This window comes from Sorex fumeus, unplaced genomic scaffold (genome assembly GCF_029834395.1).
Source record: "Sorex fumeus unplaced genomic scaffold, SorFum_2.1 ptg000122l, whole genome shotgun sequence".
NCBI classification, from domain to species: domain Eukaryota; kingdom Metazoa; phylum Chordata; class Mammalia; order Eulipotyphla; family Soricidae; genus Sorex; species Sorex fumeus.
In genome coordinates, this window is record NW_026606179.1 from 7,990,988 (window position 1) to 8,016,887 (window position 25,900).

The 25,900-nt window shown below is 45.3% G+C and overlaps 1 protein-coding gene across 4 annotated transcripts in view; it reads right to left on the reverse strand.

Annotated features, from left to right (window-relative positions):
• LOC130044324 (zinc finger protein 470) overlaps positions 1–25,900 on the reverse strand; it is a 32,651-nt gene extending 6,751 nt beyond the window's left edge. The window contains exons 1-3 of one of the 4 annotated variants that reach the window (XM_056137022.1): positions 7,847–7,902; positions 5,816–5,905; positions 160–286 (exon numbers count right to left, since the gene is read on the reverse strand). In XM_056137022.1, the coding sequence (XP_055992997.1) occupies positions 160–286; positions 5,816–5,875 (187 nt within the window). In that variant the 5' untranslated portion in view covers positions 5,876–5,905; positions 7,847–7,902. Of the gene's footprint in view, positions 1–159; positions 287–5,815; positions 5,906–7,846; positions 7,903–15,739; positions 17,666–24,628; positions 24,759–25,781 lie in introns of those variants that run through there. The other 3 variants (XM_056137023.1, XM_056137024.1, XM_056137025.1) reach the window with 3 other exon arrangements.

The window sequence follows — 25,900 nt, forward strand, 5'->3', positions numbered from 1 at the left end:
AATATATATATATATATGAGAAATGGCTACATTGTGAATATCCCAGAGTTATGACCCAGTTCGAACCGTATAGGGAAGAGGGACAATGTATACATGTTAAAGGCCTGAAAGAGGTAGGAAGACTCCTCTAGAGAAGTGAATAGTAAAAGATATTCTCACCCACAGAAACCAGGTTCCTGTAGTTTTCCAACATCACCTTCTTGTACAAAGTTCTTTGTGCAAGAGTCAGCCATTCCCATTCATCTTGAGAGAAGTCTATAACCACATCAGTAAAGCACACCAATTCCTGAAGTGACAAACATAATTTTGATCAATTCACTTGATGACTTGACTTCCTGTAAATCGTTGATTTGCTCGAGCGGGCGCCAGTAACGTCTCCATTTGTCCCTGTCGTGTGCTAGTGTAGCCCAATGGCGTCTGTTCGTTCTAGGAACACGAAGTTGATCAATTAGTATTCAAAAATTCAACCCCCCATTTAGCTGGCTCTGGACTCTGGACTCAAAGAAACCCAGGAACAGAGATCCTCTGCCTGCTTCCCCCAGTCTCCAGTGACTCAGGGATCACACCCATAAGCCACAACCTGCCAGCACCAGATAATCTCCTCATCGGCCACCCTCCAGACTCACGGATGCTGTTTCCAGACAGGAGTATAAAATGAGGCTCCCAGAACCATGCCACTGGACTCCATGCCAGACTATAGGGTGGGGAGAGCCCTCCCCACCCCAAGGGACCCAGCACCACTACCAAACCCCCGCCACACTCCAGGCCACGTTCCGGACAGCACAGCCATGAAGACACATTATAAGACACTTCCTACCCATTTTCCACAATTACTACACCATATCTGATGGGGTTCAGACAGTAGGCAACAAATCATAGAGTGAAATATATTAATATATGTCTCTTGGAGAGCCCGGCAAGCTACCGAGAGTATCCCACCCACACGGGCAGAGCCTGGCAAGCTCCCAGTGGCGTATTTGATATGCCAAATACAGTGACGACAATAGGTCTCATTCCCCTGACCCTGAAAGAGCCTCCAATCATTGGGAAAAGATGAGTAAGAAGAAGCTGCTAAAATCTCAGGGCTGGGAGGAATACTGGTGCCTGCTTGAGTAATTCGAGGATCAACGGGATGACAGTGACAGTGACAGTGTTTTAGCTGGCTCACAAATGAAAAGTTACGCTATTCATATTTTCAGATTAAAAAAAAAACTAAGTAACTGCACTGTAGTCTAAGTGATCTAGGTAAGGCAGTTAGTGGGTTTTTCTACTGAGGTAATCTGTATATATTAGGAGAAAAACAAAAACAGGAGATGGGATCAAAGAGACAGTACAGCATGTAGGGAGCTTGCCTTTATGTGGCCAACCTGAGTTTGATCCCCAGAATCTCATGTACTTGTATGTATGTAGCAGCACTGTAGCACTGTCCTCCCGTTGCTCATCGATTTGCTTGAGCAGGCACCAGTAACGTCTCCATTGTGAGACTTCTTGTCACTGTTTCTGGCATATTGAATACGCCACGGGGAGCTTGCCAGGCTCTGCCGTGCAGATGGGATACTCTCTCTAGCTTGCCGGGCTCTCTGAGAGGGACGAAGGAATCAAACCCTGGGCCAGCTGTATGGAAGGCAAATGCCCTACCCGCTGTGCTCTCGCTCCAGCCCCATGTAAGTAGTACAAAGCTTAATAGTGCAAAAAAAAATTAAAAACAGAACTAACAGTAGGTAAAGGTGTATTACTGATAACCTTTCAGTATCTGTATGGCAATTCATAATGCTTAAAGGAAAGAGAGGAGAGAGGGAGAGAGGAAGAAAGAGAGGGGGAGAGACAGAGGGAGAAAGGGAGAGAAAGGGGGAGAGGGAGGAGGAGGAGTGCCTGCCACAGATGCAGGGGTGCAGGGAGGGAAACTGGGAACACTGGTGGTGGGAAATAATACACTGGTGAAGGGACAAGCATTGGAACATTAACCCAATCATAAATAACTTTGCAACTGATTAAATTTTTTAATTAATTTTAATAAACAAAGGAGAAAATAGAACTAACGTTGAAACACACACCACTGATTAGAACTTGCAGTGTGTTTGTGTACTTAAGTAAAAAGAGCTAATGTTGGGGATGGAGTGATAACACAGCGGGTAGGGCATTTGCCTTGCACATGGCCAACTCGGGTTCAATTCCCAGCATCCCATATGGTCCCCCGAGCACCGTCAGGAGTAATTCCTGAGTGCAGAGCCAGGAGTAACCCCTGAGCATTGCCAGGTGTGACCCAAAAAGAAAAAAAAAAACAAACTAATGTTGAAACGTGCCCCACTGGTTAGAATTTGTAGTGTGTGGGGGGGGGGGGGGGGATGCACACAATTGCGCGCACACACCTGTGACTATAAATTACAGGTCAATACATACATGGGCAAATAAGTATAAGCTCAAGAGCTCATCATTAACTTTATACAAGAGATTTTTCAAAGTCTGTTCTTTGTGATCTGTCTAGTGTTCTATATTTCCCTGTGGTTTCCATTTGGGTCTTCTGTTCAGATAACTTAAACTCACACAAAGAATACTTATGTATTCTATTCCATGATATACTTCCCATGACTACACATAACACTGGTGGCAGAGTGAAGACCAACTAGGAAAAATAAATAAAATGAGGTGAAGGTTTACCCCACCCTCAGAAAAACACAAGTTCTTCAATCACAGAGTAAATTTCTCTCCCTCAGATGTTGAGTCTCCTGCAGAGAGTCCGACTATAACTGCTGGGACAAAAGAAAGCAAATACTGTTTAGGAAACTTCCACCCTTCATCTCCTCCCTCAATTTTAAATTTCTTTCCCACTTTTTTCTTTTTTTTTTCCTTAAATTTTTATTAGTGAAACACCATGAGGTACAGTTGCAGACTTACAAATTTTTGTGCCTGAGTTTCAGTTATACAATGATCGAATACCCATCCCTCCACCAGTGCCCATTCTCCACCACCACCAGTCCCAGTATCTCTCCCACCCCCCTCTTTCCCACTTTTTGAGTCTGAATTAAAAGAGCCTTTTTTTCTGTCCATGTCCATACCTACTCATGGTATTTGGACTCTTGAATCCATGCTAACAAATACTGGGAGGAAAACAAGAAACAGTCAGAAGGGGTTTTGCTTTGAGTAAGTTGCTCATTATGTCTTTCATATAAGATAAAAACAAGGAGTGGGCTAGAGAGGTAGGCCAGCAGGTTGGGTTCTTGCCTTTCACACAGCAGACTTGGGTTCAATCCTCAGCATCTCACATGATCCCGAAGCACCGGCAAAGTAATAAGTAATTCCTGAGTGAGGAACCCAGAAGTACCGCCTGAGCACTGTCAGGTGTGGCCCAAAAAAAACAATATGAAAATAAAAATTTTAAAAACATTGGGGGAAAGGGGGACTGGAGAAAGAGAGTGCAGAGTGTAGGGAACTTGCCTTGCACATGGCCACCCAGATTAAATCCCTGGCACCCTGAGTAATTCCTGAGCAGAGTCAGAAGCAGGCCCTGAGCACCAACAGATATAGCCCCAAAACAATAAAAGCATGAGGTTAAAGTGATAGTAGTAGAGTTAAGATGATTGTCCTGCATGTGGCTGACCTACGCACCACATATGGTCCCCTCTGTACTCACAATTTTCTCTGTGAGTGATCCCTGAACAAACAGCCAGGAGTAAGCCCCAAGTATGACCAGATATGGCGCAAAAACAAAAACAACAAATTTAAAAAATAAAATTAAGCAACCATTTCAAATTACTATTTTTAAGTTTATAAATCAAATTCAACAATTTCTTATAATAAATTTGACAGTTTAGTATTTTAATCAAACCATAAGTTTTAGCTCTTAAGCTCCTACTGTTAATCAAAACACAAATTTTAAAATAAGAATGTTTTAGGGCTATAGAATTAGTACAGTAAGTAAGGCATTTACAGGAGTAAGACACTTTCCTAGCACATGGCTGACCCTGGTTCAATCCCCAGCACCTCATATGACCTGAGTCCCGCCAGGAGTGATCTCTTAGCAAAAAGCCAGGAGTGAGTCCTAAATACTGAAACAATTGGCCTCTAAATTAAAAATAAATAAAATAAAAATTTTAAATGTCCTGATGTAGAATAAATCTTCAGAAACTTAAGTCAAAATCAGTAATAAGGGTCAAAAACATTATATTATAAGGATGATCACCACAATAATTTCTATTGGTCACTGTCAATGTCCTCCCATTTGTTCATTGATTCGCTCAAGCGGGCCCAGTAACATCTCCATTGTGAGACTTGTTGTTACTGTGTGTTTGGCATATCAAATACATCATGGGTAGTTTGCCAGGCGTTGCCGCGTGGGCGATACTCTCAGTAGCTTACCGGGCTCTCCAAGAGGGGTGGAAGAATTGAACCTGGATTGGCCAGGTCGGCCGCATACAAGGCAAATGCCCTACCGCTGTGCTATCGCTCAAACAGCAAAACTTTAACAACAGTTCATCTGTTGAACAAGACATTGATTGTTGTATTATCCTCTAAAAAACAGAACAGGATGTAAAATATTCTTATGTATTTTAAGATGCCTTTGGATCCACAGTAAAGTGGTACATACTCTGGTCAGAATGCTTCCGCCTCACCTGTGCCTGCAGCTCTCCTCCATTTCCTTCCACATGCACCTCAGGAATCACTAACTCTGTGAGATTTCCTCTAGCAATAAGAATATGATTGTGCAAACTATACTATGTGAAAGGATCTCTCACCAAGGAAGCATGGAGAAAAAATAAAGAAAAATCCTCTTGCCAGACTGCCTGGTCTGTCAGAAATAATGATACAGAGAAAAGAGAGCATTTTTCTAAATCCTCCAATGGTTTGGATATGGGGGATTAACAGCCCTCCCCACCTACTCCAAAGGAAATCTATTCACCACCTGCAGCACCTCTCAGATTGTAAAGAAATGTTTGCTGGAACAGAGATGCCTTAATGGACTAAGTACCAGATCCAATTTCTGGCAATGTGTGAACCCCTGAGGACTGCAGGCATGATCAAAGAGTGCTGGGAATAGTCACCAAGTACCACAAGATGTGGGCCATCCCCCTTCACCAAAAAAGGAAAAAAGATGACTAGAAATATTTGCTATTTCACTTCTCCAGACAGTAAACTCACTGAGACCCAGGGCTGTGGCCAAAGGGTCAGCCAAATAGTGACTTTCACATTTTCCAAAAAAGAATGTGTTTCTGCCTTTTTTTCCAAGCTGTGTTCTCTCTTGAACATGTATTTTTCTTTCTATCCTTTGCATCCCCACTTCTGAAGCCCATCTTCTTTCCTTTCTTCCTCTTTCTTTCAATGATAACTGTTCTGCTTCACTTAAAAAAGGGGGGAGAGGGGACAGAGCAATAGTACAGTGGATAGGCTGTTTGCCTTGGATGAAGCCAATCTGGATTAAATCCCCGGCATCCCATATAGTCCCCACAAGCACTGCAAGGAGCAATTCCTGAGTGCAGAGTCAGGAGTAATCCCTGGGCATCATCAGATATGCCCCCCTCCCCAGCCCAGCCCCCAAAAAAGTGTGTTTCTATACTAAAAGATGCTTATGAATAAAATTAGGCACAAGAGAAGGGCTCAGATAGTCATTTCTTAAATGAAGAATAAGCAATAATAATAATATGCAGAAGCTCTGCAGAGGTACTAGGCTGTCTGAATCTGTCCCTATCTCTCACTCTTTAGAAAGGGAGGAAAATAGGACCAGATTCCAGAAAAGACATTGTACAAACTTAATTTTCAGAAGGGCACATTACCAAATTCCTCAGAACTACATTTTAGATAGGACAGAGGAAATACTCACCCGGCACATGACTTTAAGATGCTCAATTCCTGTCAACTCATCCTCTTCCTGGCTCCTCATTTGGAGAAGGCTTTGTCTTCATTGGCCAGCCTGGGGGAAGAGAAAGGAGAAGCAAAAGACTGAGGAGCTCTAACAATCAAAGCACACAAATTCCCTTTCCCCTTCAGTCCCTCTGTTCTCATTCCTCCTGCACACAACACATGCCCTAAGTTCAGGCACTGACTGAAACAATTGAAACGTACCTCTGGGTTTCACACTGTCCTGGATATTTTGTTGTTTGGGGGCCACAGGAAGTGGTATTCGGGGCTGACTCCTGGCTCAGTGCTCAGGGATCATTCCTGGTGGGCTCAAGGTACCCAATCTGGGTAGACCCCATGCAAGGCAAATGCCCTTCCCACTAAACTACTGTTAAGGCCACTCTACATGGATTTTAAGGTTAAGTACAATCCCTTTCCTCCCAAGCCTACCACTGATGATGAAGAATTTACTAGCTGTGCTGCATATTGCAGTAGTAGTTTAATCTTCTCAATTCTGTTTAAAAACACATACATAGGTGGGACAGAGGGTAATTAAGATAGACATAGAGTGTTTCAACATCCATCCCTCAACCACTGTACATTTCCCAGCACCAGTGTCCACAGTTCTCCTCCCATCACCTCTCCCTAACACTTCAGCCTCCCTAACACTTCAGCCTGCCGCAATAGCAGACAGGCATTCTCTTCCTCTCCCTCTCCCCCTCCCTCCCCCCCTCCCATTTCTTCTCCCTCTCCCTTTTGTGGTTTGCATCAAAGATACTGAAAGGTAGCACTGTAGCACTGTCTTCCCCTTGTACACCAATTTGCTCGAGCGGACACCAGTAACGTCTCCATTGTGAGATTTGTTGTTACTGTTTTTGGCATATCGAGTATGCCATGGGGAGCTTGCCAGGCTCTGCCGTGCGGGCAGGATACTCTTGGTAGCTTGCTGGGTTCTCTGAGAGGGACAGAGGAATCGAACAGCTTTGTAAAGATCTCACAGTGATTCAATAATAAATCTTAAGGAAAAAAAGTTAATTTTTTTTAAATGTAGGAGTACCGCTATTTATTCAGTCACTGATTAAATTGCTGATAATTTTGACTTTGAGACAAATAATCGGAATAAAAATTCTGAAATCTTGAGTGTCAATAAATATTTTAAAATATTTAAAAATAAAACCATACACACAGAACTTGGATGCTATGTCACAAAAGAAAGCTCTGCAGAGCCCTTTGCTGTTGTAAGTAAGAGCCCAACCACAATCTAACCTGCCTCACTCTTGTTCTACATGTTATACTACAAACATGCTTTATTACCACAATTAACTCTGTCCTACAAGTTGTATTACAAACAACATGTTATCACACAGACACAACAGAAACTGTGTCCTCTGTGTTAAGAATCTGATCAAATCTGAGATAAGTTCCTTGGGAAAAACTCTTTCCTGAGGAGGTGACACCCTCAGTATAACAAAGTCTATGTGGCTGACGAAGTAACAGGACAAAAGAGTTACAGGCTCGTTCTGTGGGAGCTGAGGTCGCCCGCACGCGGTTCACCAGGGGTCAAATATCATCATCTGCAAGTCACGGGCGACCCCGCGGCCAGACGGCCAAGAAGAGGAGTTGTTCGGGGCGCTCTGAGGATCCGGCCAGGGGCTCCCGTGTCCTGGCGACCGCCTGTCCCAGGCCCAGGGGAGCGGCTCCGCGGCCAGCCTGGAGACACGACCCACAGGACATGGGGTCCCCTCTACACCGGGGCTCCCCAATTCCAACCTGGTGACGGAGGAAGCGGTGTGTCCCCCCCAGCTCCATGCTCGGTCCACGGAGAGACCCTCCGAAGACCCAAGCCCCGCGACTCCCGCCCCGGCCCAGCCCACGAGCCGGGGACGTTCTGCTAGGACGTTCTGCTAGGGCCCCGAGTCACGCGTTCATTCGCAGCTACGCGGCAGAGTGGGCGATTCTTACTGCTCCTCCCGCCGCACTGCCCTCCCGACGGGAACGAGCAGCGGCCACTCACCCCGCCAAGCTCAAACGAAGCCCGCACGGCGAACTCGCCGACGCGCCGGGTCCTGCCTGCATCCGCGCCGCCGCACTCCGCAGATCCTCAGAGCCGGGACAGCGAGGCTCCTAGGATGCAGCCAATGCTGGCCAGAAGTGCGCGATGCCCCGCCCGGCCCGCCGCAAAGCGCCCTGGGAAATGTAGTCCCGGGCAGGAGCCCACCAAGAGGCAGGGTGGGCGACCAGACGACCAGACACGGCTCCTCTATTGGATCAGCATACTCTCTGTCATCTACAAACCCTCCTTCTTCAAGACAGAATTTCCTATGAGCCTCTCATCGCCGACTCGGGTTCCAGAAGTATGGAACCCTGACGAATTGAACCAAGCCCCAGAAGCTTCTGGGAGCCATCGCCCTGCGCAGGCGTAGCTGCCAGATTGTGCCCCTGAGAACCCGGCCTGCTGGATACGGGCGTGCGCAGGCGCATTGGATCCAAGGCGCAGTCACCGACAGTAGGCGAGGCTGGAAGGTGGTGTGGGGACCGCCTTCGCGGCTGACGTTTGGTTTTGTGTGGTCTGTGCAGGGTGTTTTGTGACCTACCTGGCGTGTGTAACCTGTTTTCTTTCATGCCAACTAGTTATTTATGAAACTGAAAACATTTGTTAGTCCTATTTAGAATTGTGCCGTCATTGAACAAGTGTTTTGCACTTAGTTTGGGTTAGTCGGTTTTTCGTTTAAGCTACACCGGGAGGTGTTCGGGGATCACTACTAGCGGTTGTGGGTACTCTATATGGTGCTGTCAGGTACACGGCAAGCAGCTTAATATCTGTTCTATCTCTCCGGTATCTAGAGTATGGTTTTAAAGAGCTTTGAATCCTTTTTGATATCCCAGTTCGTACAATGTAGATTCAAATCATTCAAATCATTCCCAAGAATTAAATATAACTCACGTGGTAAAGACCCTTGGGAATCTCGTTAGCGTCATAAATCAGCAGTTAACTGTACCTACCGGTCCGTTTGACTTTAAACAATTGCAGTACCTGATTGGAAGTCGTGAAATGTTTGCCGATAAATTAATCAAAAGGCATTACTTTCAAACATTTGTTAAGACCAGAATTTCATGTGGCATTTTACTTTTGTCTAATTCCATAATAGACATGGGTGACGTATACTTTTGGAACATTCCTCATCACCTTTACTTTTTGGTAAGAACCATGCAGTGGCTGTGGCAGTAAGTTTATGATCTGCTGCCCAAAAAAATGTCTTATTCCATCGCCTTAATAACCAATCCTTATGGGGGAAGTGCCCTTTAGCAGCGCTAAAAGTCTGGGTCTCCTCCTTATGCTATTGGGACATCTGAGAGGGCAGTGCAAGACTGGAGGAGGATTGCTTCTTAGTGGCTGCGCTGGGGGCCTCCACGGCTGTACCCAGTGATGCTCAGGAGTGTGTGATACTGAACTTGGGTGGGACACATGCCCTATTTCCTGTCTCCATCACTTAATAATTTCTAACGCTTTGCTTCACTAGAGCTTGATAATAAATTCTCAGCTTCAACACTGGCTAGAGTCCTTCAGGTGGGAACAACTTTCAACACTGGCTAGCTTCTTTCAGGTGGGAAAAAAATGACTAACATAATTTGGAATTTAAATTTTGAAAAATAAGGTACTATGTAAGTTTAAAGAACAAAAATTAAGATGTGAAAAAAGCAAGAGATAATGGATCAGGGAGAGATGGAAAAATTATTGGCAAATATGGGTCGATTCCAACTATTTACAGTTCAGGAGTGTAATCCCACACTGTCACCTCGTGTGAGGGTCCCTATCAAGAAAAAAATAACACTAACTTGAAAACCTGTTTTAACAACATTCAAGATTGTATTTCCAATTCTGACTGGCATACTAGGAGTCATGTGTGAATGGAGTTGACCAGAACCCAATGCAAAATGAAAAAAGTATTAACATTAAAAAACAGTAAAGCAAATATTTAAAATGTACACATATAATTTCACATATATACACATACATACACATATATACCTGTGTAAGCACCTCACTGTAGTTGTGTAAACTCCTTTTACCCCGGTGTCGTTAGGGGTGATCACACATTAATAGATGTTTGCGAACTCTCCATATGGCTCTCTCACCGCCCTCCAGCCGCTTCCCCACCAGGGATGGCTATTGCTTGGACGGACAAAGGAGGAAAGAGGGCCAAGCTGGTTGGTGATTAGTTGCCATTTATTCCATCTCTCATCTCACCAAACTCTCTCCCCAACTCTCACAACTCCCTCCCACTCTCCCAGCTCTCTCCAACCCACTCTCTTAACTCGCTCCACAACACTCTCTCCAACATGCTATCTCCAACACACTCTCTCTCCAAAACGCTCTCTCCGCGGATCTCTCCTCCTCTCCCCTCACTCTGTCTCAACTCTGTCCTACCAGTCTTCGTCACTTGGCCTCTGTCTATCTTCTTTTTATTCTCTGCAGCCAACACTTTTACCACCTCTTCTCTAACTATGCCTCCCAAACCACGCCTCCCCCAGGAAGCACGAACAACATATTTTTTAAGCCTTCCTGACCACGTGCAGCCCATGAGGGCAAAACAATCACTTAAGGTGTGTTTCTTCTCTCTTTAAACCCGTAACCTAAGATTTTAATTCAACTTCCTAATGCTTGCCATTGTGTATGGACAGAGTAATAGACACAATTAGGCTTGTAGGGCGACTCTTCTGGGGACATCTTGCCACAGATTCAGACTACAGTGCTCAGGTTTGATTAATCATTCCTAACCCTAGCAAGGTCCAAATCTAGTTACTTTTTGGAACATGACAGAATTTGTCCATGCCCATGCTCTTAACGTATAGTTAAGCATTATGGCACTTTGGCCAGGCCAATTTTTATGCCAGGGTAGCTCACAGCTTTCCCTGGGTCCATCCAGTCCCTCGTCGGGCCCCTGCCTTTGGGGATTTAGGAAGTAAAGGCAACTGAGGCTTAAGTCAAGAGAGCAGATGTCCAGGAGGTAATATTATCTGGAGTCAATTAACTCCCAAGTTACAAGCTTATCTTCCTGTATCCATACAAAAAGTAATTGCTCTAGGGGGTATGGTGTCGCCAGCAGGTCAATCTGTACCTGTGAGGCAGGGCATCAGCAGCCTGATGGCACCGTCAGACTTTCAGATACCCCTAAATTACTGCTGTGCTCTTGGCCAGATCCCAAAAACTTGGGGCAAAGTTTACCAAGAAAGTAAATGGCCACAAGTTAGGTATGTGGGAGACACACCCACAAACCACCTCTGGCCCAGCTATATAATTGGAGTCATGGCTTCTCTGGTTCCTGATTGAACTGTTTAATAGCCATGATCCCAGAGACTCAGAAAGGAATCTTGGAACCCAAAGTCATTTGGCAGAAATGCATCCTGTTCCTGCAGTAGATTACTGGCACTGGGCCGCTCCAGGTGGGAATAGGTTTTGTGCCTTGGCCTGTTCCCCTTGGCGGCCCGTTGACCACCACTCTCCAGAGGACACTGGACAGTCAGGTTTGGGCCTGCAGTGACGAGACACGTGGGGCCTCACCAGATACAGGTGTAACTGGCCCTTTCCTCCCCATCGCAACGAGACCCTGAGTCACCACCTACAAATGGCCTCTCTGACTCCTGATCAAGCTGCTTAATGGCCATGATCCCAGAGACTCAGAAACAAATCTCGAAACCCAACAGCTTTTGGCAGAAATGCATATGGACCGCATACAAGGTAGCCGCTGCCTTAGAGCTTATTGGAAAGCCAGGTATGGCCGGCTGTGACAGGGAAACTTCAGTCTCATGGGAAGGGGGGCAGTACCTGCTCATCCTTCATGCCCTACCAAGGTCATGAGTTGCCCCTCACAAGCGGTTCTCCAGCATGGCCATGGCTCTAGAGGCAAAAGAACTTAATCCAGAGCCCGGAAACTTGCAGCAGAAAAGTGAATGGACCATGCGTTAAACTAGCACCATGCCTCCCCAGGAGGGAAAGGGTGTTGCTCCCTTTACCCCCACCCCCCTGCAGCAAGGTGGCTGCCACCTCAGAGATTGCTGGAAAGCCAGGTATGAGCCAGCAGTGACGGGGCAACTGCAGTCTCATTGGAAAGGGGGAGGTACCAGCTCGTCCTTCACGCCCTACCAAGATCACAAGTTGCCCCCCACGAGCGGCTCTCCAGCACGACCATGGCTCCAGAGGAAAAGGGAGTCCAGAGCCTGGCAGCGTATGGCAGAAAAGTGAATGGACCATGCGTTAAACTATGGCGCCATGCCTTCTATGGCGCCATGCCTTCCTGGGAGGAAAGGGTGTTTCTCCCTTCCACCTCCTCCCCCCCCCCCAGCAGTAAGGTGGCCACCACCTCAGAGCTTATTGGAAAGCCAGGTATGAGCCAGTGGTGACGGGGAAACTGCAGTCTCATGGGAAGTGGGGAGGTACAAGCTCGTCCTTCACGCCCTACTGAGGTCATGAGTTGCCCCCATAAGCAGCTCTCTGGCACAGCCATAACATGAGACGCACAGAAACCAATCTTGTAATGATCTGGCTCTTTGCAGAAATCCAAAATCATTATATGATTCTCATAACCAACTATAGAAAACAAAGTATTTCACAATGCCTTTTCAGCAATCCTTATTGTTGGGGGGGGGGGGGGGAATTCTGAACAATAATGGTGCATCTTTTGTCAAAATAATGAATGTAATCAATGTAGAGAAGAATTAAGTAGAAATCATCTGCCTCACAGGCATTGGGAGGAGTGGGAGGGGGGTATATTGGGGTTCTTGGTGGTGAAAAATTAATACTGGTGAAGGGAAAGGTATTTAATCATTGTATAACTGAGACTTAAACCTGAAAGCTTTGTAACTTTTCCCACAGTCATTCAATAGATAAATATAAGAAGAAAAAAATAAAATTATGTAAAAAAAGTAAGGTGGAGTTCATGCCCAATTCAATCAGCTAATCAGTAGCTGAATAAATAGCAATACTCCTACATTGAAAAAAAGTAATTGCTCTGAAGTAACTATGCAAAGGACACCAAGGAGAAGAGAAAAACAATATTTATGAGTCAGGAGAGTCTGATCAGGAGGCAAAGGTAATTGACAGGTTGGGTGAGCAATCAACAAACCCAAGCTCCCTGCAGCCAAGGAGAAGGGCGAACCAATGTTATCCTACATATACCAAATATTTTGACTATGAATATAAGATCATTACACACATAAGGCTCTTCAAATTACATATTTAACTTAATATATTATAGAATGTCAACACTCCTTAGACTCATACCTCGAGTATAATTACTAACTGAACAATAATACAGTATTGAATAGTCACATTAATCCATCTGTTTTGCAGAAGACTAAAATCCTGTATGTCATGATTAAAACAATTTTGCAGCAAACATTTATTTACATCCATTTGTTCCAGTGGGATACAACTCCTAGATCTAAAATTATTTTTTAAGACCACACATATATGTGATGCCACAGCATCCAGAACATAGAAAACCAATTTTATACTGCTAACGGGCACCTGCTCAGTACATAACAACCACGCCAGAATTATGCAGGGTAGGTTTGACTCCATTGACGGACCATATAATCCAATTTACATTTTTCTGATTCACAAGCTTAAGAGATTTTGTTCATTTGTATCCGTCATCAGTGGCATGACTTGATATGCACTAATTTTCTTAACAATTTAAATGAGTGATTATCATTTGTTTTATTATACATTGCACAGGTGCTGTCACTAGTCTTGACAAACTTTTGCCTCCCCTCTTCCCTGTCTTCTAGGGTTCTATGTCTTCGTGAAGCTTTCTCACTCTCCCCTTAAGTATTTATTCATGATCAGATATTAAATACAAATGTATAGGTTTCTCTAAGTGTGCTTCAAATTCTGAGGGTAAATAACTAGTTTTCCAAAATATTGCCCCAATCAAAGATAATTATATATACCAAAATTCAGGGACTGAAGTGACAGTATAACGGGTGAGGTGCTTACCTTGCATGCAGTCAACCTGGGTTCAACCCCTAGCATCCCATATGGTCCGCCAAGCTCACAAGGAGTAATCCTTGTGTGCAGAGCCAGGAAGCCCCTGAGCACCAGAGGGTGCGGCCCAAAATAAAACAAATAAAACATAAAAACAAAATTTCCTTTGCAAAGAACTTATCAAAAATTTTCTCGCTATTCTTTCCCAAGAATTCCTTCCCACTTACGTTGTTTTAAATAAAACTGTCCAAGTAAACATATCCTACTAGGATTCTGTGAATAACAATTTCCAAATATTTTGGTAGTATTGTCAGCAAGAAAAATATTTTCTCCTTTTACAATATATTAATATCAACTCTTCATGAACTGTTTGTAGTTTTGTTTCTGAGGTAACATCTATATTATGCACACAGATGAGTAGAAACTTTATCTTTTTTGTGCTAGAGCAAGGATCTGTAAAACACTTTCCCGAGATACATAGAAATATGTGTTGCTTTGTAGGTCAAAATGCCAAACACAGTAACAACAATGATGAAGACATTACTGGGCCCGCTCAAGCAAATCGATGAACAATGGAAGGACAGTGCTACAGAACAGCTGCAGGGGCCGCAGCAATAGTAGAGCAAGTAGGGTGTTTTTATTGCAAGTGGCCAACCAGTGTTCCTCCCCATGTGGTCCCTGGAGCCTGCCAGAAGTGATCCCTGAATATAGAGTCATGAGTCAGTCCAGAGCATCATGGGTGAGTCCCAAAACCCAAAAAATAAAAATAATAGTTGTAGCCACTCAACTCTTCCACTGCACAGGGAAAGCAGCCATAGGCAATATAGAAACAAATACGTGGCTGCAATTCAATAGACCATTATTTACAAATCAAAATTTCTGAAAATTTTGTGCTGTCAGAAAGTAATTTCAGATATGCAGCGATTTAAGAATTTTTTTTGCTTTTTGGGTCACACCCAGAAATGCCAGGGGTTCCTCCTGGCTCTGCACTCAGGAATTACCCCTGGCAGTGCTCAGGGGACGATATGGGATGCTGGGAATCGAACCCGGGTTGGCCGCATACAAGGCAAACGCCCTACCTGCTGTGCTATTGCTCTAGCCCCTTAAGAATTTTTAGAATTTAGATCACACAGGCAAGCACAAAGCGCTAGAGTGCATGCTTTGCACACAGGGGCCCTGGTCCAAATCCTGTCACCTCAAGGTACACCAAGCACCACTGAAGCACCAAAAAGTGTTTAGATTAAGGCTATACAATAGTGTAGCAGGTAAATCACTTGCCTTTTATGAAACTGACCCTCAATCCCTGACATCCCATATGGTCCCAAGCCCTTCCAGAAGTGATTCCTCAGCACAGAGCCAGGAGTAACCTTGAGCACCAAAAAAACAAACAAAAATATTAGATCACAGATCACAACAAAACAGTGGAATTTTGGCTATGAGTCATAGTTTACTAATCCCCACTCACCTACTGTTTCCTTAGATATTCCATGGAATTCATAAGCTCACATGAATTGAAACAACACATCTCATTGGCTTTCCCAATTCCAAAGCAAATGCCAATTGAAACATTATGCATATAACCTTTTATTTCACTGTTTTTGTACTTTTGCCCAAAGTGTCCTACTCGTGTACTCTCTAGACCTATTGTTAAATATGCAATCAAAAATCCAATTTTCTCATCAACAAGGCCATATACCTTACATTTACACAGATAAAGTAGAAAGTCACAATAACCCAACTTTATGAAACCTAATTTTACATCAACATAGGAATAAAATATCTTGATTATCTTGAAACTCCAGTTCCTGATTTAAAATCTGGTTTCCCATTCTCTTACTCTGAGAATGAGAAAGACAATGTTAACCCAGAAAATGTTAACCCATCATTTACTTACTTATCAGTGACTGAAATAATATATTTAAAGGCTAATATTACTAAACACTTAGAATGGACCAGGCATTGTGCTAAGCTCGTACTAACCAGTTAAAAGATCTCAACACAAGTTTGACATGAATGAATGACAGTGACCCCCCCCCCAAGAAAGAAAATTCAACAAATTAGAAGAACAAACGTGTTAAAAACACAACCGAGAAAAAACCCAGTTTTCAGACTATTGAGAAGTTCTAGCTAACATGTATAACTCCAACTAGGATGATGGCAGTGAGGATGAACTCCAAAGGAATTTGGGAAACAGACCCACAGGGCTTGGTGTGGAAGGGAAAGAGGGGTGGGCTGGCAGTGCTTCGGTATGGCTTCTCAGATGAGCAAAGTGCACAGGCGACCTAAAGACTCTCCTGCCTCTCTTGTAGTTACAGGATCTCTCTCCAGAGTGGACTCGTTTGTGCTGGTTAAGGTGTCCAATCTGGATGAAGGTCTTCCTGCACTCCTTGCATTCATATGGTTTCTTCCCAGAATGAATTCTCTGATGGACACTGAGAGACTGGCGGTGGCTGAAGGCTTTGCCACATGTGCTGCATTCATATGGTTTTTCCCCAGTATGACTTCTGCGGTGACAGATAAGGGATGATTTTGTCTTGAATGCCTTCCCACAGTCAATGCATTCGTATGGTCTTTGGCCAGTGTGAAGCCTCTGATGCTGTGTGCAGGATGAGTTGTCACCAAAGGCCTTGCCACACTCAGCACACTTATAGGGCTTCTCCCCAGTATGAACCCGCTGGTGCTGAACAAGGTGTGTGGTCTGGCTGAAGGCCTTCCCACACTCCCTGCACTCATACGGTTTCTCACCTGTGTGTGTTTTCTGGTGCTGTGCCAGGTGGGCCTTCTGTGTGAAGGACTTGCTGCAAACATCACATTCATAGGGCTTCTCTCCCGTGTGGATTCTCTGGTGAGTGGCCAGCTGAGAGCTGATGCTAAAGGACTTTCCGCACTCACCACACTCAAAGGGCTTCTCCCCAGTATGAATCCTCAGGTGACTGGCTAGGTGAATATTCTGCCGAAAAGCCTTTCCACACTCTTGGCACTTGAAGGGCTTTTCTCCAGAGTGTACTCTCTGATGCTGCGTGAGCGAGGCGTGATGACCAAAGGCTTTCCCACATGCATCGCATTCATATGGTTTCTCCCCGGTGTGGATCCTCTGGTGCACAGTAAGAGAGGAACCATACCTGAAGGATTTGTCACACACGTTGCATCTGTAGGGCTTCTCTCCCGTGTGAATTCTCCTGTGTTGATTGAGTCCTATGTGGTCACTAAAGGCCTTGCCACAGTCAGTGCAACCAAAGGGTTTCTCCTCCGTGTGGTAGTACCTCCAGTGACGAAGCAGAGATGTGTTCTGGATGAACGCTTTCCCACACTCCATACACTCATAGGGCTTCTTACCAGTGTGACATCTTTGATGGCGAGCAAAGGATGAACCATCACTAAAGGCCTTCCCACATTCCTTACATTTATAGGGTTTCTCTCCAGTATGAATTCTCTGATGAACTGTAAGGGAGGAGCTCTGGGTAAAAGTTTTCTTACATTCGTTACATTTGAAAAGCTTTTTTCCTGCATAAACTACTCTATGTTTTATGAGCACTGAAGTTTTGGAGAAACTGTGGAGGGAATCTTGATTCTGAACACTCTCTTCTGAGCCAATCAATTGGAACCATCTTCCAGGTTTGTTATAGGTACACTCTCTTTCCAGAGCAAGGGACTTGTTATCAGTGATTGTCCCTTGGCAGAATTCTATGTTCTCACCTACCAGCTTCCTTTCAAAGGAACCCACAGAAGACAAATGTCTTTGAAACATAGATGATTCCACAATAGTACTTAAAGTTGTGTCTGTTACTTCATCAAATAAATCCTGCTTAGGATATAAATCCTGGATCTCACGTACAGACAGTTGGCCTGAAAACATATCAAGGAAACAAATATTTACTTTATCATATACTAGAATAAAAGGAATCTAACAGGAACACTGTGGTAGAAACTCACTTATTGGTTAACTAAACTACAAATTATGGTCCTTTATAGGCTTTTCCACTTGGGTCAGGGAGATGACTCAAAGGGCTGAGTATGTGGGAACCCTGAGTTCCATCCATAGCACCACTCGGAGTTGCCCCTCAAAACTTGAGAACTGCTAGGTTTGTGTCCCCACACAAAGCAAAGGCTGATGGGGGCTGGAGCAATAGCACAGTGGGTAGGGCATTTACCTTGCACACGGTTGACCCAGGTTCAATTTCCAGGATCCCATATGGTCCCCTGAGCACCGCCAGGAGTAATTCCTGAGTGCAGAGCCAGGAGTAACCCCTATGCATTTCCGGGTGTGACCCAAAAAGCAAAAAAAAAAAAAAAAGGCTGATACACAAAAGCAGTCTTCAATGTCTATAATACTGAATTCCCACAGGAACCTTGGCCAGGGAGTAGAATGAAATATATGAGAAACTGGGTACAAATATTAAGCAAAGAGTCAAAATAAGAGCAGTGAGGAAAATCACCCCAATCCCTACCCCTAAAAGACAGGACACGACTCTGCCTTTAGTCTCATATTCTTGTCTGCCCTGCCCGGGATGGCAGAGTCATTCCAAGCACAAAAAATGACACCTAGGTTGTCATTTTCTCTAAGGTGCCCTTCAGATTTAGCTCAAGACACAGTTATATTCCTACCACCAGAACATGTTATTTTTGTGAATCGTATTTCATCCAAGAAATTTCACCAAAAGCTGTATCACCAATTGATTAATGAAGATTAATTCTACATTAACCCACTTTCTCATACAAGCCTGACAAAATTCCTAACTTTTCTAGCCATTTATTAAGGATAAGGTTCTGTACCTTAGTAAATCGATGAGTAACGGGGTATCAAGTGGTCAAGTGATCAAGGTTCTGTACCTTAATTTCTCACTCTCTATTTGGGAGGTGGAGGGCAGGGGTGACACCTGGTGGTGCTTGGGGGTCTACTCCAGGTTCCATGCTCAGGGGTTATTATAGACTATGTCTGGGGGGGACCATGCAATGCTACAAGGCAAGTGCCTTAACCCCTGGAGAGATAGTACTTTCTGGCCTTTTATATTACAGTAAGTGCTGATAGTCTACCAAGTGGTATCCACATGTATATTACTAAACAGATATGTATCTGATCTCAGACTATAAGCTTACAGGAAGAAGCAGAAAAATGTCAGAAATCCTCTTTGCTAAAATTTGCCAAAATATACTATAGTTTTATGCGTGTATAACTCTACCACTCTGTAGAATCAAATTATTGGGAAGACAATATATTAGCTTGTTTTGGCTTTTGGGGCTACATCCTGTGGTGTTCTGGGCTATTCCTGTCTCTGTGTTCAGAAGTAACTGCTGGTGGTGCTCAGAAAAGCATGTGTGGTGTTGGGGATGGACACCATTCAGTAGGCAGGATGCAAAGCTGGAGCCTTAACCCCTGTACTTTCTCTCTGGTTCCCAGATGATGCTAAAAAGGGAAAAGGAGCAAGATCAGCAGCAGAGTACACACCTCAAACATGTGAGGCCCTGCGTTTCAGACAGGCACCAAGAACAAAACAAAGGGAGACGGAAAAATCTTATTTTTAAAAACACAAAAAGCTTCCTTCTCGGGTGAGTAAGTACTAATGATGTCTGTTTTCATGGCTCCCACTCAACCCAGTCCTGGAAGTTCAACACAGCAAGAATAATCAGAAACATAAGTTAGGCATCAAAATTAGAAGGAAGAACTGCAAAAGTCCATATGTAGAAAACCCTGTAAGAATTCACAACATAGGACAGGAGTAAAAACACCTGATTTGTATGTAGCTGGTCCTGATTCAAATACCTGGTTCCTCAAGCACTGTCAGGGGTCACTCCTGGGCAGAGCCAGGAACTGGTCTGCACATTGTTAAGTGTAGCCCAAACCCCCTCCAAAAAAATTAAAAACCCACAATAATAAATAATCCATGAGAAAAGCTCATAAATTTCATCATGAAAATTATTGCAGGCTATAAATCAACATAAAAATCAGCTACTTTTCTATGGAATGGGAATTAATTCAAAAATTATAAATTAAATTACATTTAAAAAGGCTTTAAAAGAATAAATTACTTAATTCCTGGTCTAAAGAAGAAAGAAGATGAATGGAACAGACTGAGAATTCTGAAATAAAATCTTTTGTTGAGGTTCAATTTATACTCATTAAAAAAAATCAGTCTTGGCCACTGGGCAGGGTCCGTGGCCTGGCAGGTCCGAGAGCACCCGTGCTTCTCTGCGCACTTGGGAGGAAAAGGCAGTGGTGGGGTGTGGGGGCTTGTCACATGCCTCGGCCAGAGTCCTGGGGACAACGAGGGCATACCGGAGAGGCCATGCCGGGAGTCCACCACTAACTCACACAGGCTGGTGGTGGCCACCATCATCATGACTGGCATAGACACACCCCCTCCCCCACTCCCCCCCCCAAAAAAAAATCACAGTCTTATTTATTGCATTATTGGGCAGGGTAATAACTTGATCCCACTTAAAATTAACATCCTATCCATGTACTTATTTTTCCATGAGGGTGCCAAGAACATTCAATGGAGAATCAAATGGCACCAGGAATATTGGATACCCACTGGCAAATGAATGAAATTATACAAACCTCACACCATTAGCAAAATTTAACTCTAAATGCTTACACATACATACATACACACACACACACACACACACAGAGGCATATATCTACACCACCCCTAATCTGGGAATGGGTTCTGTCATATAACACCAAAAGTATAAGCAAAAAAAATAATAATAAACTGGATAAAAAGAAAAGAAAAAAGAATAAAAAGAATAATTCATCAAAATCCAACACATATGCAGCTGGGCAGGAGACACAGATAAAAGAGCTTGTGATTATACCCTCAGGGCAAGAGACCCAGATTCATCTCTGGACCACCTGTTCCACACACTCTCCAGGAGTAACCCTGAGCACCTGGAGGTGACCCAAAACAAAAAACTCAAGCCCCCTATAATACAAATCAAGGGAGCAAAAGATGAAATCCAATGCACACAAGAAGATAATAATGATAGCCATAGAGCAGAAAACATATTTGCAACTGATACATGTAACCCAGGTCTAGTTCCTCAGTAATAAAAGATAAACTGAACTGAAAAACAAGCAAAGAACTTAAAAAGACATCTCTGCAAAACATATCATCACTAATATGTGAAAGATGCCATTAGTCATTAGGGAAATGCAAGCAAGTGCATCAGTGTGATGGCTAGAGTTTAAGAGAAACATTAATGAGGAGCTGACAAGGTTGTGGACAACAGAATACCTTAAATGCTGCGCTTGTGGGTAGAATGGTGTAGCCGCCATTGAAATTGTGGTTCCTCCACGTGGAATGATCAGAATTACAATCCTTGGTGCATAGCACAAGTAATTACAAGTGGACACCAAAATAAAACACTGCACATAAATGTCCACAGCAGCACAGAACTAGGTCCCACAGCCAAAAGGGACCTAAGCAAAGGTGCATCAATGGGAGAATAAATGGACAAACAAAATGTGATTCATTCACACAAAGATTACTAAATCACAAAAAGAGAACGAATTGCACCTTTGGGAATGTTTGAGAACCTCATGTGGGAACCACCAGACCAAGGCAGAGACACAGCAGTAGCGCAGGGTCAATTCAAGGTCACATGAGGAACCACGCCCCAGAAGCACCAGCTCTCAGAGCCTGAGGGATGACTGGCTCCAGAGAAGGGTGAGGAAAGGAAGAGACTCATTGGGAAAGCTGGACTCAGATTTTCTCTCCAGATCTGAAAAACTTGCCGACACATTCCTGTATACACTATTAAGCATCAGACTTTCATGATGAAAATAAGACTCAAATCTACAAGGGCTTGTCCACGCCAGCCCACCCGGACTCACCTGAGACCAGGACTTTTGTTGATTCTCTTTTAACCACCCAGGGATCCTTCTTCCTTTGCTCCAGCAGAGAGACTAGGTCTGGCTTAGAAACACAACATCCTACATTTGGGAGAATGTGGGGGGCAGAACAGCTTGTCATACTCTTGGCATTCATTCTGGGGGAAGGGGAATTGGGCCACACCCAGTAGTTCTCTGGGTTCATGCTAGCTCTGTGCTGAGGTCAGTCCTAAAGGTGCTCAGGGGGTCACATGTGGTGCTGGGGGAATCCGGATCAGCAACATGCCAGGCTTCCTCACTGTGCCCCACTGTGCTCCCACTCTTGGCATCTTTAAACTGACAACCAGTTCCTTGGTTTTGGTTTTCAACAGGGAGGAGCAAAAACAAGGCATGTGTCTGAACGACACTGAAGACTATGCTTCCAACATAAAGAAGAAAACAACTTACAATCTACAAATGATGCTGAAATTCAGAAATTCACTGCCAACCCTTGGGAAAACCCAGCCCCTTCCCTTCTCCCACAATTCAAATCCGAGGAATAAAAAGGAAACTCATGAAGGCTGATTCAGATTTGAGGGTTTCTGATTTTATTTTTTGAGTGGAGGTAGGGAGTGGCCAAACCCAGAGGTATTTAGGAATTGAACAAGGTTAGCTGCATGCAAGGAAAGTGCCTTAATGCCTGGACTATCTCTCAGGCCCAACTCTGATCTAGGAGAGAGGCACACCCTTACCAGCTGTCCCCAGGTCACCAAGGCTGTCCCACAGCACACTCTTACAGCAAGTGCTCAGGGCTGGGTTACACTTCTCCTCGAATTCTATGAAGTTATTGGTGATGGTCACCAGGCCCTAAAATGTACAAGTATGTTTTTTGGTGAAACCCATGCTTGGGATCCTAAAATAGTTCTAGAGGGAATCACTCATTAGACAATGGTATCAGGATTTTCCCACATTCAATACTCAGTATTCTTTAAGTCTAGAGGGTTCCTTCTTTCTGTGTACAAAAGCTGACCAGAACAGTTGGGATACAGGATGAAGCTCAGTGGTAGGCACATGAAAGGCCCCCCTCTCACACACACTCACACCCACATTCACACACACATTCACATACATATTCTCACACTTATCCACATTCACATATCCTCACACTACCCCACTCACACACACTCTCATACTCACTCACACATTCACTTATCCAAATTCACACCCACACACATGTACTCACTCCCCCACTCATACACATACACACTCACACACATACACTCTCATACTTATGCACACTCACACGCTCACACTTATCCAAATTCACCCCACTCACACTCTCCCTCTCACACATACACACTCCCACACACACTCTCATACTCACACACACTCACACTCCCCCAAGCTCACTCTCTCATCCACACTCATACACTCACCCAGGTTTCTGTATGTAACAAGTTGTGTACTCTTTCTTCTGGGAGACAGCAGTCTGTTCATAAGAAGCATCATATTCTTTGTCTTTGCTTTGGGGCCACAACCAGCAGTACTCAGAGTTTACTCCTGGTGGGGCTTGGGGACCATGGGGAGTACCAGCGATCGAACCTGGGTCAACTGTGTGTGCAAGTCAAGTCCGCTCCCACTCCACTACTGTTTTGGCCCAGGAAGATCATCTCCATTATTGGTGCATACCACAAATAATTGCAAGCGGACACCAAAATAAAACACTGCTCCAGAAGAGAGACTAGGTCTGGCTTAGAAACACAACATCCTACATTTGAGAGAATGTGGGGGCAGAACAGCTCGTAATACTCTTGGCATTCATTTTGGGGGAAGGGGAATTGGGCCACACCCAGTAGTTCTCCGGGTTCATGCTGGCTCTGTGCTGAGGTCAGTCCTGAAGGTGTTGAGGGGACATAAAATTTCCATATTTTCTGAGTCACAGCCTCTGTCCTCAAGGCACCCTTACCAAGTGTATTGCATGTCCCAACTTACCAGCTGCCTCTCAAACAGAGCTCTGAAGCCCCAGTACTCCCCTAACACAGAGTAGTCCAGACTCCGGTCCATCACTGCCTGGGCCCACCGCCCTTCACAGAAGTCCTGCAGCACTAACTCCTCAATATCCTTCAAGTCTAAAAACGTGTTAAGAAATTAATTATCTCTTTTACTATGGATTGGATGAAGAACATTGCCAAAAGCACAATGGATGAATTAAAATCTCCAAAATACACACGTTATTTTTCAAAGCTATCTATATGACCAACAGACATCATATTCCCAAATCTGTTCAGTAAATTCCTGAAGGAGGGCTGGGGAGACAGTACAGGGGTCAAGGTGCTCGCCTTGCACATACATTGAATCCAGGTTCAACCTGGCACCCCATAGGTTTCCCTGAGCCCCACCAGGAGTGATCTCTGAACACTGTCAGGTGTGGATCAAAGACAAAAAAACCAGCCATCTAAGTTATATTCATGTCTCATCTCCCCACGAGCTGGTTCACTTGGGAGGTCAGGGCTTCCCAAGTGCTCAGGAGGTCAGGCGCCCCAAGGACCAGGAGATGTGATGCTGCTCGGGTTCTGTGGTGCCAGGGATCCTCAGACCACCCAGGGGTGTTGTACCTGGTGGTGCTGGGAATGGACCCTGGGGCAGGCACATCATGTCACCACTGTCCCAGCTCCCGGCCCAGCACTAGAAGGGGGTTCTCCACATGTTGTTAGTTTGGTGTTAGCTACCAAGCAGCAACTGATGGCCTGACTCAGGACGGACATGAAAGGTCAATTCACCAAACGAGATCTAACACTGGACCACCACCAGCCTTGGTTTAGGTTATGTAGGTCTGAACAACAGTCTAAGAAAAAGAGAGTGGAAAGGGGGGAAAGAGAGAAGGGAAAAGTGGGATACCCAAGCTCAGAGGCCTCCCGCCACTCTCCAGCCTGAGGCAAAGCCCAAGATGCACCCAGGGAGCCTGCAAGGCTGTGACACTCAAACCCCAAACTCACCAGGGCGCCCACCCCAGGCCACCAGCCATGGCTCCTTCTTCTGTTCCAACAGGGAGATCATAGCAGGCTTGGAAACGCAGAGTCCTGAATGGGCAGGAAATAGGGATAACCATGCAGTGGTCAGCAGGCTCTGATGGCAGAGGGGGAATAGGACACGTGAGGGGCCAGGCTATATGAAAGGACAGAAGGGGGACAGGACACATAAGGGGACAGAGGAAGGACAGGGCACGCAAGGGGCCAAAAGGGGGATGGCATGCGAGGGGACGGGGGGAACTGGGTACACAAAGGGACAGAAGGGAACAGGGCATGGGAGGGGACAGAGGGGAACAGGGCATGGGAGGGGACAGAGGAGAAAAGGGCATGGAGGGGACAGAGGGGAACAGGGCATGGGAGGGGACAGAGGGGAACAGGGCATGGGAGGGGACAGAGGGGAACAGGGTATGGGAGGGGACAGAGGGGAACAGGGTATGGGAGGGGACAGAGGGGAACAGGGCATTGGAGGGGACAGAGGGGGGACAGGGCCAGAGGGGAGACAGGGCCACGAGGGGCCAGAAAGAAAGCAGAGACAGAGGGGGAACAGGGCACATGAGGGGACAGAGGGAGGACAGGGCACATGAGGGGACAGAGTGGGGACAGGGCATGTACAGTAGGGGCAAAGAGGGGAAAGGACACGTGAGGGGACAAAGGAGAGACAGGACATGTAAGGGGCTGGAGGGGTAGGATACCCGAGGAACCAGAGGGGTCAGAACACATGAGGGGCCAGAGTGGGGGTAGGACACGCGAGGGGCCAGAGGGAAGACAGGGACAGAGGGGGAACAGGACATGTGAGGGGACAGAGGGGGGACAGGACACATGAGGGGACAGGGGAAGAGAGTGGGACAAGGCACACAAGGGGACAGAGGGGGACAGGATATATGAGGGGATCGAGGGAGACAGGGCACACGAGGGGACAGAGGGGGGATAGGGCTCGCAAAGGGACAGAGGGAGACAGGGCATATGAGGGAACTGAGGGGGGACAGGACACCTGTAGGGATTAGCCAGGCAGTGGCAGCGGTGAAAGGAGCTCACCCAACGGGAAAAGGGGTTCACCCGGAGACTCGGAGACTCAGTGGTGAAGGGACTCATCCGGAGACTCAGCAGGGGAGGGGCTCACCCAAAGATTTGAGGCTCCTGTAGTTGTCCAGCATCACCTTCCGGTAGAGACACCTCTGGTCAGGGTCCAGCCACTCCCACTCCTCTGGGGAGAAATCCACAGCCACGTCGCCAAAAGTC